Source organism: Spermophilus citellus (genome assembly GCF_964194105.1).
Source record: "Spermophilus citellus genome assembly, chromosome: 11".
Classification (NCBI taxonomy): Eukaryota; Metazoa; Chordata; class Mammalia; order Rodentia; family Sciuridae; genus Spermophilus; species Spermophilus citellus.
This window is the reverse complement of record NC_138192.1, coordinates 64,320,782-64,335,483: the sequence shown is the minus strand read 5'-3', so window position 1 is coordinate 64,335,483 and position 14,702 is coordinate 64,320,782. Positions and strand designations below refer to the sequence as shown.

Genomic DNA, 14,702 nt, shown 5'->3' with positions numbered 1-14,702 from the left:
CACAAAGTACCTGTTTTTTACATGATTGTTTTTTAAGGTGAAGTGAACTATAGTATGTGTAGAGCTGAAGTGAGTCAGAGGCACCTGTGAAGAAAGGTCAGTCAAGGTGGTTTGCTTTCACTTTACAGATGTGAGACCCAAGATTCCACCCTGGTACCAGTATGGTAAGAACTACCTTGGCATTTCTCAAATCTCTAATTATAAACTATCTAGGTGCTATTATATACCTTTATTATATTATCACCTTCCTCCAATTGAGCCTCTCTTTTCTCGTATAAATCTAGAGCTAATTTGTTCAAATTAATAAGTCAATAATTAATTGATTAATTAATAATTGAAGTCATTAAATATAATTGAAGACTAATAGCATAACTTAATTCCATTTTTATGACACATGATTTTAAAATATCATCCACCCTTGACCTTTGAATACTAGTATAAGTTTCTTATATGATGTAGAACAAAAAAAAGTAAATTATGTATTTATTTATATGTGTGCATGTCTGTGATTGTGTTTGTGTGTGTGCATATGTCCTTACCAGATTACAAATTTGAGGTCAATCATGTGTATTATAACCTTCAACAGATTTGGCACCATTTGCAGGTTTATTTTTCTTTCAGATGCACCCTGGCTTTTTTATCAGGATGCAGAGTACCTTTTTCATACCTATGCCTCCGAGTGGTCCTCCTTTGAGTTTGTCTGTGGCTGGCTGCGCAGTGATCTTCTCACAATTCATTCCGAACATGAGCAAGAATTCATCCACAGCAAAATAAGAGCGGTACTTGAATATAATTCACCTTGAGAATTTCTCATTAGCACCTTCTTCTGTCCTTGTACAGGATTTTTTTTTTATTTGACTTCAGACATTCATTTAAATTTCAGTAAAAGCCATGGATTTTTGAGAATTGTTTTTCTTCCAGTTATAGAGATTAAGAGAAAATAATAGAGGGATTTTCTATGTTGCTTAATCATTTTACATCTCATTATTTATTAGCAACGTTAGTGAATAAGTAAAGTTTATTGTTTTGTAAGTGCACTGATTATTTAACACATATTTATTGAGAGCTCTCTAGGAACTAAGATTCCATCAGTGATTAAAACTGACCAAAATTCCTTCCTTTATGGAGTTTATAATCTAGTCTGGGATGAAAGATCATAATCAATACAAGTAAACAGAATTACATAATACATTAGAAAAGCATAAATGGATAAATACAATGAAGGAAAATATAGCTCAAATGAAGGATGAGGAATGCCTGATTGGGTGGAGGGATGACAGTTCTGATGTTTCAAATCTTACATGAATATATGACTTTTAAATTTGTAAAGATTCAACATATAGAAAATTACAGTTTTCAGTTTCCACTTAAGATAAAAGACCAGCCTGAATCTTTTGAGGAACTAGGAACATACAAGACCTGACCTTATAAACAATAAAATAAACTGCCAAGGAATAACATAGTCTTCAGTGCATGTCTACAGTTAAGATTTTCTAAGTATCGAGCATGTTCCAGGCACTGTGAGATTTGTCAGTGACACAAAAATGTAGGAGACAGTCTCAGTTTTCAAAGAAGCTGGAGATACACACACACACACACACACACACACACACTACATACACAATATATATATATGTAAATATATATATATATATATGTAAATATATATATATATACATATACTTCAAAACATCATGTTACACATGATAAATATATATATACTTGACCTGCCAATTTTTTTCAGAATTATAAAATAAGATGCTAAAAATGAGAATGCAGTAAGTAAAATGGCAGCTCTACGGAGGAAAAATATCCCTCCTAACTTCCCCTAAGAAACCTTTGAAAGCAAAGCCAGTCATTTTTTTTAATTTAACCATATTTCATAATCTCCCCAACTCTTTTAATAATCTTTTCATGTCTTTGTAAATTGACAGTTAAAATGAAGCATGAACTTGTAGGAAAATATCTTTTCCCACAGTTCATGGAGATTTTCCATTTCTTTATCCTTTGCGTTACACATACAGCCAGCAAGATACAGGCAAGTTGGGACTTCTGCCTCCTTATGATGAAAAGCCAAGAAACAGATTAGGTGACAACCTCTCCGTCCCACATAGACTCAGTAGCAGAACAACCTCTACTGCCAGCACCCTCCCACTATTGGATCATATGCTATTTTGCCACCTCTTTACTGCTACAAATGGAACACTCCAACCAAAACTGTCATGTTCAATATTAACACATCACATACCACAATGTCAGAAAATTCATTTTTTTCTTTAGCCAGATACCAGACTCTGGCTGTAGGTGGCGATAAAAGGAAATCAGGTGAATGGCTGAAAATCAGTCTACCACATGCAAAGTACAGGTTCCAAAAGGAGCTGTGATTTTGCAATACTTACTGAACAGAGCCAGGCACTGGGCTAAGTACTAATATCTAATTCCACTTAATCTTTCCAAAAGCCCTCTGTGGAAAGTCTATTATTAGTATATTTTACAGATGAGGAAGCTAAGACTCCGAATAAGCTAAGCAACTTGGATACACAGCAACTAAACCATGGCATTTGGAAAGGAACCCAGATCTTTTAAAAAACCCTACACTATGCTGCCTGTGACAGCAGACAGCAGGGTCAGGGTGAATAAAAGCACAATATCTACACTATATTAAAATGCTCATTATAAAATCCCTTCCCAAAGGTGGCTGTCAGCTATGTCTCAGATGTGAGCAGTGAAGGGCTTCTTTCCAACAGAGCTGAGCTCTTCTGGGTATTTCTGTAGGTCGTCCCTCTTCGTCTTGCCTCTTAATTCATCTCCTAATTTTGGGGAGGTAGGAAGACAGTGGAGATAGCAAAGTTAATACCTCCTGTAGAAGAGAATATAAGGCTCCATGGGTTCAGCAGTTTGAGAAGTGACAGCCAATGCCATAATGTAGTTGAAGACTCTGATCTAACCTTGCAGCGCCTTATTCAGCAAAACTGTAACCCTACCTATGCCTGTGGGAATATAGAGTGCCCTGTCAGGTTATAGGTGACCTGCCCTTATGGGTATAGCCTACTGTGCCACAAAAGAAAATTATTGGAAGATACACAGTGTGGAGACTAAGAAAGGAGAACGAGGACCGTCACTGTCCGTTTGGGCTATTAAAACAAAATACCATAGACTGAAGGAGGGGGGACTCACAGACAACAAAATTTTATTTCTCACATTCCTGGAGACTGGGAGTCTAAGATCCAGGTACTGGTAAATTCAGTGTCTGAGGAGGACCTGCTTCCTGTCCAAAGACAGCTGTCTTCTCACTGTGTCCTTACATGACAGAAGGGATGAGTTCACTCTCTGGGTCCCTTTTAAAAGGGCACCAATCCCATTCATAAATACTTCACCCTTGTTACCTAATCACCTTCCCAAAGGCCCTTGGGGATTAGGCTTAAAACCTGTAAATTTGGGGGAACACAAACATTCAGCCTAAAGCAGGGGCCAAGGGAAAAGAGTATCAAATTAGAAAAAGGAAAGTTGTAAATTTCCAAGCAATTATTATATCTGCTATGTTGGCCACTCTGTCTTGGTGGGGGTGATGGTGGTATTAATGCTATCTGTTAATGTATAAGTAAGAAATCCCATAACTAAGAATGTCCTACTGCAATGGGTCAATCTAGGAGAAATTATTTTATTCAAGAATGAAGAGCCAAACTCATAGAGGTCATGCCACTAGCTTCTGTGGCACATCCATCTTATAAATGTAGGAAAAACTGGAGTAAGTAACTAAATGCTTTTAAAATTGTGAATGTGTTTTATATAGCTTCCCTCCCTATGAATAGTTATTATTAGAACTGCAAAAAAAAAAAAGGTTTACTTGGAGTATAAAAGAATTATGTACCAGAAACTTGGATACAGTTTTTAAAATCTGAAGAAAAAAAAAATTTTTAACAAAATCTTTCCATCTTGTGGAAGAAATCAGCCAGTGCTTTCTCCCTGAAATTTTGAATAATAGAAGGCCACAGACACCATCAGAGTGAATTTTGAGTATTTCTTTGTTGAGTATTCTTGATAGTTAGATAATGCCTTAGGTAAAAAGCACTTAAGAAATATTAGATATGAACACCTATCATCAGTTCACTTAGCTATATTATATTTTATATTATTAACACAAATTAGCATTTTTATATTACATTACACAATATTTGCATTTCAAAATGAAAACAACCTATTACCATTATTTTTTATTTTTTTAGTTGTTGATAGATCTTTATTTATTTATTTTTATTTATTTATATGTGGTGCTGAGAATTGAACCCAGTGCCTCACACATGCCAGCCAAGTGCGATACTGCTGAGCCCCAGCCCCTATTATCATTATTTTTAAATTTTATTTCTAAATACCTACAAATATATATCAAATTCATTAGTCCTCCTCCAAAATCTAATTTTAAGCCCTGAAGGTAACTTGGTTTTTGCCATTTTCTATGGAAACATTTTAAAAGGTGACAGGCTGTTCCTCTTTATATAGTTTAGTAAATTAAATATATTGACTGTTGTATTTTATATCTTTTTGGTAAGCTCTTCCCATATGATATTACCTAGGTACAACAAAACACAATTGATCTTATAAAATTCATGATCATATCACATTTATTAATAATGTTTCTATTGTCGTGATCTTATACCTAAGCTAAAATGCAAAAGATCCATTTTTCACAGGGATTTTTCTGTCTGGGTATCTTCTAGCTTGTCCTGTGAAGCTTTGTGCCTTATCACAACAGGTCATGATGGGCTGTGTGGGAGATGACTGTACCATAATTGAGGCGGTAATCAATATGCCTCTTAAGATGCAATAGTTACCATTTCCCTTTAGAGATCCTTAATTGGGGGAGTGAACAATCAGGCCATGATTTGCACTATCGTGGCACAGGAGTCCTCTTTAGATGGAATGAAATTGTTGTGGTTCTCCCACTAAGTTCCCAGCCAGTCTCAATGGACCCATTCGCAAGTCTGACAATGAGAATCTAAATTCAGCATGTAGGAACATGTCCACGAAACGACACCTCAGGGATCCAAAATTACAATTGTTCCACCTTGCATTATTCTCAAATTGCTGATATGGCAGACAGCCACACTGTTTAAGGAGTAAAAATACCTGTTTACAAACTGGAATGTTAGCAAGCTATTAGGTTTTGTTGTATGATGACCTGAAATTCATGTAGAAAAATAATAGATCTTAAAATTTATTCCCATCTTTACAAAAGAAACGAGTGCAGACTTAAATATATATGTCTTCAAATTAACAGATTTTTAGCATAGAAAACTAAGTTCCAATTCAACACAAACATACAATACATACATCATAAAAATACTGACTCAGAGATCTCAGAGAAACTCCCTCTTTCTCTCTTATGGATAAAGAATAAATTATAATTCCCTAGGTCATGAGTCCAGTATTATATCAGCTGTAATGTGTGTTTATGTGTGCATACACACATGCATGTACATTATATTTCAATTTTATACTTTGTGTGCTTAAGACTGAAGGATCACAACTGGTATAAAATTAATAAAACATATAAAGATAATTTTCTAGTTGTCAGACACTGGAATTCTGTAGTATTCTTTTGTCCTGTATTCTGTCTCTCTATTTGAATGCTAATATTGTTTAAAGCTTAACAATCAGACTAACACCTAAAATTCAAAATCTTTATTCTATTGATGTCTTTGTATCTTGAATTGTTTTTCAAATAAATGTGACATCTGCAATGAACTTCTATAATTCACTGAGAGGAAAACAACACTAATTTTTTTAGTCAGAAAAAGAATTCATCTTCTATTTTACTTTTTATAAACTCTTTAAATCCCTTTTACAGAGTTAGAAAATTTAGTTTTCATGTTGTATGGAACCAAAGTGATTTCAATATTTGATTCCAATTTTCCTTCATAATGAGGGGATAATATTTTATTTTATTTTATTATTTTTTTTTATTTTTTTTATTGGTTGTTCACAACATTACAAAGCTCTTGACATATCATATTTCATACATTAGATTGAAGTGGGTTATGAACCCCCAATTTTACCCCAAATGCAGATTGCAGAATCACGTCGGTTACACATCCACAATTTTACATAATGCCCTATTAGTAATTGTTGTATTCTGCTACCTTTCCTATCCCCTATTTTAGAATAATGAAGTTTCAGGCTTTCTCAAGATCCTAGGCCTTAGTTCCTCTTTCTTAGATAATTGGGTGAAGTATTCAAGATTAGAAAGCTATTAGCTGCGACTCCATTAATCTTAATGGTGAAAAGGGAAAACAAGGAGAATAAATACTGACAGTTTCTTTATATTTTTTTTGTTTTCAATAGCTATCAAAGTATGGTGCAAATTGGTGGATTGGACTTCAAGAAGAAAAAGCCAACGATGAATTTCAGTATGAACCTAGATTAATTTGCACTTAATTTTGTTTGACAAGATTTATGTACAAAATGATTAGACTAGATCTTAGCGATCAATTTGTTAAACAACTTCAAACATTATCTTTAACTTATAAATTTTCATTTCCCTAGACAACGACATATTTTTTGAAGTCTACACCCATGAAACCATTATCCCATTCTATGCGATAAACATATTCACACCTTAAAAAGTTTTGTCCTGCCCTATTTCTTTGCTTATTTTTGTGATAAGAACAGTTAAAATAAAATCTACCCTCTTAGAAAATATTTATGTGATACAATATTGTTAACTATAAGTGCTTTGCTGTACAATAGTATTTTTCTGAGTTAACAAAATATTATACCTTTAATCCATGCCCCAGAATTCCAGAATGGTGTTAAGAGTTAATACTGTTTAAAGCTTAACGATACTTAAAGATGTAAAATGAAAAACCCTTAAAGTTTTTAATTTTCCTACAGTTGGAGAGATGGATCACCAATAACATACCAGAATTGGGACAAAGAAAGAGAAAGATCTGTGAATAATCAGAGCCAGAGATGTGGCTTCATTTCCTCCATAACAGGTTATTTTATTTATTCTTGATTCAGTTTATAATACAGACTTTTCTGGAGGCTTGAAATCTCCTTTTTTATTATTTCAGTTCAGTGAGGAGTTTGGTGACTTTTCAGTTGACTGTGTTTAATGTCATAATCTTAAGGCTTAATGACATTCCTTCCATTTAATCCATGTATTTGTGTCCTTGAAAATAATGTACATCTAGATAAGTTCCTCCTCATGAGCCAAAACAGAACCAAAAATGGGCCCATTGAGACTGCTAAAAAAAAAAAAATGTGCCTGACAAATCTGTTTTCTCTAAGAAATTTCAATGTAGAACCATGTTTTATCTATTTCTTGTATCCAATCTAAAAATGTTCAGAACTTGAACCTCTATGAAATTTACTTCTATTTTTCCCTAGCAAACATTTTGATTCAATTCGGCATTCTTTTGCTTTTTTTTTTTCTTTTCTTTAAATACCTGGCATTGACTAAGCATGCTTTGTGAGAGCAAGGGTTTACAAATTGGATTTAAAAGCACACTGATGCTGAAGTCTGCTTTATTTTCCTCAGCACAGAGCTTTTGGGGTTGCTTGTCCACTGTCTCCTCCCACACTTTCTAATTAAAGATCACAATATCCTTTAATCTAACAGATTCATAACTAACCTGGGACCCATGTCAGGAGAGGGAAAGCAAACGGCCTCTGCAAAGAGTGAGGAAAAGAAAACAACATGTGGTTAATCAGCTTGCTTTTGCCAGCAGGTGTCACAATAGCCTACAGAAAAGGGCTATTTTTTTTGAGTCTGGGAAACTAGCAGCTCATCTGTATTGAAAATAGCATTCCAGCCCCTACTTTAAAGCCAGCGTCTTTTTGGCTCTTATTTCTGATACTAGACTCCTGAACTTACCCTTACAATTTGCATGCATTCTGCCCTGTTCTGGAATTTATTACTTGAATGCTAATGAAATGCACTCTATAACACTTATTCTGAAAACAACTCTTCTACATTTAAAATCAGTTTTCAGGAAGCTAAGGACTGGAGGATGTATCTTGCAGTGGACATGTTTATATGAGTCTAGTTTTGTGAAGGGTCAATACTAGAGAACTACTAATTTCTTAGAAGTTCCTAAATTAATTTTTCTAAATTATTATACAGGTTGAGCACCCTTACATGTAATGCTTTGGGACCAGAAGTATTTAAGATTTCAGGGTTTTATGGATTTGGGTTATTTGAATAGGTTATGCCAGGTGAACATCCCTAAATCAAAAATCTGAAATCTGAAATCCTTCAAAATCTGAAACTTATTGAGCATTATTGCAGTGCTTAAGAAGTTTTGGATTTCAGATTTTTGGATTGAGGATGTTCAATCTGAATTTTCTAAAAATAATAATAATAAAGTGAAAATGATCATCTGTTGTTTTGGAATCTTTTTTTCTGATCATTGAAGCTGTATATCTGAAAACAAAAATATTACTCTATTAGTATTATTCTACCCAAGTCAAATATTCTTAGAACTTTAATCAATTCTGGGATTTTAGTTGAGTTACTTTCGTTTACTTATTTATTTATTTTTTGCATTAAAAAATCTTTACATTCTTAAAAATTACTGATTTAGCACCTTTCCCAGATAGCTGGTGTCACTATAGTCAGTAATTAAATTTAATTCCATTTCTATATTTAAAGTAATAAATTTTGGAAAACCATAGTAGTTGCATAACATAGAGGATACCTACAAAGAGTCACCACTGTTTCTGAGCCATTTCTAACCTACTCTCTCCTCCAGGACTCTGGGGCAGTGCAGACTGTTCAGTCTCTATGCCTAGCATTTGTAAGCGAACCAAGTTTTGGATCATCGAGAAGAAGAAAGAGATACCAAAAGAACATGGAACGTGTCCCAAAGGATGGCTATATTTTAACTCTAAGGTAAAATTGTTTTCAATGAGCTGCCTCTGTTGTAGCTTTTCACTTTGGAAAGTATTCAAAAAGTTGGGATGACTTTAAAAAGCCATGAGTTATCCATCAGATCTGGACTGCTTTTGTCCAACTTTCAAGAGACTGGAGAAGTTTTCCACATAGGAACAAATCTTTTGCAACTAAAAAGGCTTTGACAAAAACAATCTTGACACCACTCCTCATTGTATGCTCAGTTTGGTTCTTATTTTTGGCACAGCCCTTCACTGTATTGAATGTTTCATCAGGTGCGATGCATGTTTGTGCATGTGTGGTGTGTGTATTGTGTGTGCAAGTGTGTATGTGTACAAATGCAGTGTGTACATGTGTGCACACGTATGTGTGCACATGTGCCTGCTTGCTTATGTGTCTAGGCTCTGCTCCAAATGAGCTGTGAACTCCAGAGGACCCAGACCCGGTCTTCTCCTTTTGTGTCTTCCCTGCCTGGAATCAGCAAAGAGCTCTATGCACCTGCGAATTGATGAACTAATAACTTAGCTTGGTCAATGTCATCTTGAGCCTCATAAAGCTGATGCTTCCATGCAGAATTGAATTTAAGGGAAAAAAATCGCCAGTGGGGATATTGTAAACCAGATTTATTATTTCTGATACTGCCTTCAATTAAGGCCTAGACTTTCCTTCTACTCCTTATGTTTTATAATAAAATAACTTTATAGGCCTTAGGTGGAAGTAATTAAAATGCATCCCAAATTATAATTGTTTAACCCTTAGAGAATTAAAAAACCCAAACTGTGTCATAATTTCATATGCTAATATGAAATTGGTCTTCAATTGTGGACAGCCAATTTTCAATCTGAGTGTTCCATTATGTTGGCAGGGCATTTTCTCCTTCTTTGTGATTTTCCTCTCATTGTTAATTCATGAAATGAAGTCACTTGGATTTTCTACACAATTATTGAGCACCCTCTATATATTTGATACTGACTTAATTTTAATTTTTTTTATTCTGTGGTAAAATACATATAACACCGAATTTGCCATTTTAACCACTTTTAAGTAAACAGTTCACTGGTGTTAAGTACGTTCAGATTGTTGTGCAAGGAATCTCCAAATTCTTTTGATCCTGCAGAACTGAAACTCTACACCCACTAAACAATAACTTCCTATTCTTTTTCCCCACATCACCCTGGCCTCAGACAACCACCATTCTGCTCTATATCTCTATAGATTTGACCATTTTAGATACCTTACATAAGTGGAAGCATACAATATTTGTTTTATAACTGGTACATTTCACTTAGCATAATGTCTTCAAGTTTTATTCATGCTGTAACATGTGATATGATTTCCTTACTTTTTAAATCTGAATAATATTCCATTGTATGTATATACCACATTTTGTTTATCCATTCATCATCCATTGGTAGACATTTAGGTTGCTTCCAACTGACCTTGTTGGATGATTTCATATGCATTTCTTCTATTGAACTTTTAAAAGATACAGAATTACTATTAACAATTTGCATATTGAATAATTGTGTTACCTTTCTGAACGTTCACAGTAAACAGGCATTAGATTGAAAATCAACCTCACATTTTCTGTCCTGAATCTGGTAGTCCTACTCTTTTCCTACACTGTCTACTTCATATTAGAACTTAAGGACTGCATTGCAAATGATGATGGAACACACTGCCTTTCTGTTAGAATGGCCAAAACCTAGTACACTGACACCACCAAATGCTGATGAGGAGGTGAAGCAACCAGAACTCTCATTCATTCCTATTGGAAATGCAAAAGGGTACAGCCCCAGTGGAAAACAGTAGGAATGTTCTTACAAAACTAATTATAGTCTTACCATACACAATTCCACAATCACACTCCTTGACAATTATCTAAGGGAGTTGAAAACAACATCTGTGTGAAGTCTTGCATGTGGATAAAGCAGTTTTATTCATAATTACTAAATATAGCAACCAAGATGTCCTGCAGTAACTGAAAGGATAAATAAGAACTCTGATATATCCAGACAATGCAGTATCATTCAGTGCTGAAAAGAAACAAGCTACGGAGCCGTGAAAAGACATGAAAAAAACCTTAAATGCATATTACTAAATAAAAGAAGCCAATCTGAAAGTACTCCAATGCTATATTATTCCCACTACATGACATTCTAGAAAAGGTAAATTATATAAAGACAACTTAAAAATCAAGGGTTGGGGGCTGTGGAAATAGCTCAGTTGATAGAGTGCTTGCCTTGTGTGCACAAGATCCTGGGTTCTAATTCCCAGCAACACACACACACACAAAAAAAAAAAAATTAAGGGTTGAGGGGAGAGAAAAAAATGAACAGGCTTAGCACAGAAGATGTTTTAGGCTCTGGAATACTCTATATGACATTCCATGGGGGAATACACCTTGTTATACATTGGTCCAAACTTATACAATGTACAACACCAGGAATGACCCCCTAATGAAAACTGTGGACTTTGGGTGATAACTACAGGTCAGTGTAGGTTCATCAATTGTAACAAATGTGCCATGCTAGTGGGGGACCATGATAATGGGGGAGGCTCTGCATGTGCAGAACTGAGGTTATTATGGGGAATCTCTGTTCCTTTCCTATTAATTTTGCTCTAAAACTAAAACTGTTTTAAAAAAATAAAGCCTTCAATTATAATGATAATAAAAATAATTGCCACATCAGCTTAGCCCCATGATAAAGTCAGCCTGGTGGCACTATGAAATATTTTCTAGATTATACATTACTATAGCATTGAGGTATACTATTTTTTAGTAGCTAGTACTTTCTGTTATTTCCCATTTTCTCAAACTATAGAATCTTTCTACCAGTCGTAAATTTTACATTCCATTATGAAAATTGTATCACTTATATTCAATAAGACACTGTTACTAAGTCTTTTACTAAAACGTTTGGCAGTTGGTTTTTAAAGCATTTTTATTGTGTGTGCCACCGCACCCATCCTCTCTAATCTATTTTCTATCTCTATGAATTTGCTTCTTCTAGATACTTCATTTAAGTGAACTCACCCAGTGTTGTCTGGCTTATTTCATGTAGCATGGTGTTCTCAAGCTTCATCTATGTTTTAACATATATCAAAACTGCCTTCTTTTTGATAGCTGAATAATACCCCATTGCATATTCTATGAATTACCATATTTTTCTATATCCATTCATTTGTGGATGGGCACTTTGGTTATTTCCACCTTTTAACTACTGTGGCTAATGCTGCAATGAACATTGACATGTACATTTCTAAGTTCCTATTTTCAATTCTTTTTTTTTTATTATTCTTTTAGTTATTTTTTTTTATTGTTGGCCGTTCAAAATTATTTTCAATTCTTGTGGAGATATACCTAGGAGTAGAATTGCTGGTTCATATGGTAATCCTTTGCTTATCTTTTTAAGGAACAAATGGTTTGCCACAACAACTAAACCGTTTTACAATTGTGCTAACAGGGTATGAGGATTTATATTTTTCCCCATTCTTGTCAACACTTATTATTATCATTTTTGAGTGTAGGCATTCTAGTACACCTGAGGTGTTATCTCATTGTGGCTCTGATTTGCATTTCTCTATTGGCTAATGATGTTTAGAGTCTTTTCAAGTACTTATTGGCCATTTGTTTATATTCTTTGGGAAAAATGTCTATTCAAGTTCTTTGTCCATTTTTTAATTGGGTTACTTGTGTTTTTATTGTTGAGTTATAAGAATTCTGAATACATTCTATATACTTAATTCCTGTCAAATATTTCCCTCATTCATTAGATTGTCTTTTAACTTACTGTATAATTTCCTTTGATGCACTAAAGTTTGTAATTTTAATGAAACGCAATTATCTATTTTTTCTTTCGTTGCTTGTGCTTTGGTATCATACCTAAGAATCCACTGCCAAATCCAATGTCCTGAAGATTTACCTCTATGTTTTCTTCTAAGTGCTTTTTGGGTTTAGCTCTTATATTTGGATTGTTCATTCATTTCTTGTTCATTCGTGTATGTGACTATTAGTTTTTCACAACTGGGTGATAATGACTATATAAGTATATCCTAGATATACTCACTTTCTGGGTAGAAAATGGTCACCAGTTATAGAAGGGGCTTGGGGTTTTACAGGTTACACTGAGAGGTGACTTGTCAGTTGGGGCATTCAGGAAAGAGATTGTAAAAATTTTAGACTTTTTTAATATTTATTTTTTAGTTATAAGTAGACACAACATCTTTATTTTATTTTTATGTGGCGTTGAGGATCAAACCCAGTGCCCCACGCGTGCTAGGCGAGCGCTTCACCTCAGAGCCACAACCCCAGCCCTTGAGACTTGTTTTACTGCGCAAGGATGGAAGGTTTAGAGCTCAGTGCCCAGTGCTTATCTTGTCCTCTGGGGGTCATCGTATTGTGACTGGGACAGGATTAATGTGTAGCTTTGCTGTCATTGGAAAAGAATTTACTGGGAAAGGATCAACACTTATCCTCTTTCTAGGTACTGCCATTTTAGAATTGATGTATGTCTCCTTCCCGGGGATTGTCTTGTCACTAGGAAAGGATTTACTGAGGAAGAATTAATGTTTTGCCTCCTTCCTCCCTCCCTCCTCCTGGGGCACATTGTCTTGAGGGTTACCATTTTCCATGTCCCCACTTTACACTTTATCCATTCCTTCACTTAACTATGTTGCATAGTGAGAATTCAAAAACAGGACACAATGTTTTGTCTTTTGGAGCTTACAGACAGGAGGGAGAATAAACTTTAATAAGCCAGCCAGGAAAATAACTATATAATTTAAAACCATGATGTATATGATAAAGTCATGCAGTTCTTTAAAAGTATGTCATAGGAGGACCTGACCAAGGTGGTCATAAGATAAAGATCATTAAAAGTAGCATGTGTTAAAGGTCCTGTGGTGAGGGGAAATATAACAGTTAAGAAACTGAAGAACTAGGCTAATAGAAGATGAGACAAAAGAAGTAGGCAAGTGTTATCATTGTAGAGTTTCTGGTTTTATCCTAAAAGAAATGGGAAAACCCCAAAAGGTTTTTAACTAAAGAGGGACATAACCAGGACCAAATTCTTAAAAGTATCACTCTAGCTACAGTGCCAAGGATAGATTGGAGGTGGGCAGGGTGAGAACAGCTAGATAGCCAGGCAAAATTAGTAACTTGGGCTAAGAGGGTGGTGGCCAAGATCATTGGGTAGTGGGGGTAGGAGAAGGGGGAGTGCTTTGCAAAACAGAAATTCCAAATGGTAGTGCAGGAGGGCTGGTGAAATGCCTATCAGGGCCCAGGCTTACTGTGTGCTAACTGTGCCATTCAGTTGTCAGCAGGAACACTGGGGAACCACCCAGTGTAAAGAATTCAATTTCCAAATGTTGAGCTAGAAACAATTTTGAGACCCAAAATAAATGAATAAAATAATCTTATATGTGAAACTTGTAGAGAAACAATAGCACCTCCTTAATTCACAGCAATAATCAGAGGTACATTATACAAGATGATCATATTTTGCAAATGAGTCAGTAAACAATGTTAAGGATGTTGTACTGCCTCTTGCTGCTGTGCTTTAATTATTAACAACACCATTTCAGAGAGTGTTAGTAAATATGTTATATTTTCAGAAACAATGAAGTTGTGGAAAGGGGAGGCCACACTCCACACTGCCGAGCTAGTCAATCCTGGCTGAGGCGAGCATGTGGGGAGCAAGGACGGAGTGTTTTTCTGGAGAGATTTAATGCGCTAACGGAACCAATGAAGTTCCTTGGTATTTGTGAATGGTTCATTAGTGTGACTATCTGAACACAAGGTGAATTC

The 14,702-nt window shown here is 35.0% G+C and overlaps 1 protein-coding gene across 1 annotated transcript in view; it reads left to right on the top strand.

Moving 5' to 3' along the window:
• The window catches only part of PLA2R1 (phospholipase A2 receptor 1), a 113,505-nt gene that overhangs the window by 79,687 nt on the left and 19,116 nt on the right, over positions 1-14,702 (top strand). Inside the window, 5 exon segments of the mRNA XM_081260883.1 lie at positions 129-164; positions 622-779; positions 6,343-6,407; positions 6,892-6,995; positions 8,754-8,893. Of these exon segments, the coding sequence (XP_081117009.1) occupies positions 129-164; positions 622-779; positions 6,343-6,407; positions 6,892-6,995; positions 8,754-8,893 (503 nt within the window).